Source organism: Austrofundulus limnaeus, unplaced genomic scaffold (assembly GCF_001266775.1).
Source record: "Austrofundulus limnaeus strain Quisiro unplaced genomic scaffold, Austrofundulus_limnaeus-1.0 Scaffold353, whole genome shotgun sequence".
Classification (NCBI taxonomy): Eukaryota; Metazoa; Chordata; class Actinopteri; order Cyprinodontiformes; family Rivulidae; genus Austrofundulus; species Austrofundulus limnaeus.
In genome coordinates, this window is record NW_013952755.1 from 328,105 (window position 1) to 329,280 (window position 1,176).

Sequence of the window (1,176 nt, forward strand, 5' to 3'; positions counted from 1 at the left end):
AATAAATAAATAAATAAATAAATCAATTTTAATACGGCTGAAAAACCACCTCATCCTAGTTCAAAAACATTTTGTTGAAAAACTTAATTGTTTTCGAAATTGACGTGTTTCCATTGAGCAAATTTATTTTCGAAATTCTAATTTGCGCATTTTCATGGTCAATGGAAACACAGCTACTGAGACTCCGGCTGCTCTTGGTTCTGGCCGGACTCGTGGGTTCTGCGGGCCTCTTGGACCCGGGCCCTGTTCTCACCTGGCGGTGCTGGAGCAGGTGGGGGAGGACGGGGAGCAGGGGTAGGAGAATTGTCTCGGGGGGTCCTCAGAGTCCACCAGGTCAGGCATGCTGGGCGAGGTTCCCACTGTCTCCTTGAGGACCAGCTCCGGGTCCAGGATGTAGAGGTGGTCCTGAGAGATCTCTGTCACGTAGTTCAGGTGTTCCTGAGGGCAAAAACCCAAACAGGTGGTTCTGCCAGGTCTTAAAGGGACAGTTCTAATCGGACCTGGTCATGTTCTGATCAGACCAGGCTGAGGACTGAGGGTCTGGATCTGCAGGTTTCTGGTCTTACCTGAGCCCGATCGATCCTGTAGAAGCGATCTGCAGTCGTACCTGAGAACAGAATGCAGAACCGGGTCAGGACCCGTGTCAGACCTGGACATGTGTGTTCTGTCTGGACTTACAGTCGAGGAAGCACCAGTTCAGGGACAGTTTCTGAGAGGACAGGCTGTCTTCGGTCACCGTGTCTCCGTCCTGCAGGGACACAAAGTGAGATAAAAACCAGGTCCTGGTTCAGGTGACCTCATGAACCTAGACTCAGAGTCTGAGCTGCACCTGGTCCTGGTGGTCCTGGTGGTCCTGCAGGCGCTCGATGTGCAGGCGGCACATCTCCAGGTCGCTGTCCCCGGGGACGACGATGAGTCCGAGCGGCACGGCTGCAGAGACACGTGAAAGAAATCAGGTTAATAAAAGAAGTCCTGCAGAGTCCTGGTTCTGGTTCTGGGTCTGGGTCTGACTCACAGGCCTCCTTCAGCTGGTCCTTGTCGTAGTGCAGAGCCTCGTAGGCTGCCATACTGATCCGGTTCACTGTGATCTGCAGCTTCTCTGGAACCGGCTGCTGACTACACACACACACACACACACACACACACACACACACACACACACACACACACACACAC

General features: G+C 52.8%; 1 protein-coding gene across 1 annotated transcript in view; it reads right to left on the reverse strand.

Moving 5' to 3' along the window:
* Positions 1–1,176, reverse strand: part of LOC106527982 (diacylglycerol kinase zeta) — a gene marked incomplete at its 5' end in the record, with an annotated part of 21,779 nt that overhangs the window by 9,238 nt on the left and 11,365 nt on the right. The window contains 5 exon segments of the mRNA XM_014023014.1: positions 254–438; positions 567–607; positions 679–748; positions 830–930; positions 1,016–1,116. Coding sequence (XP_013878468.1) covers positions 254–438; positions 567–607; positions 679–748; positions 830–930; positions 1,016–1,116 — 498 coding nt within the window.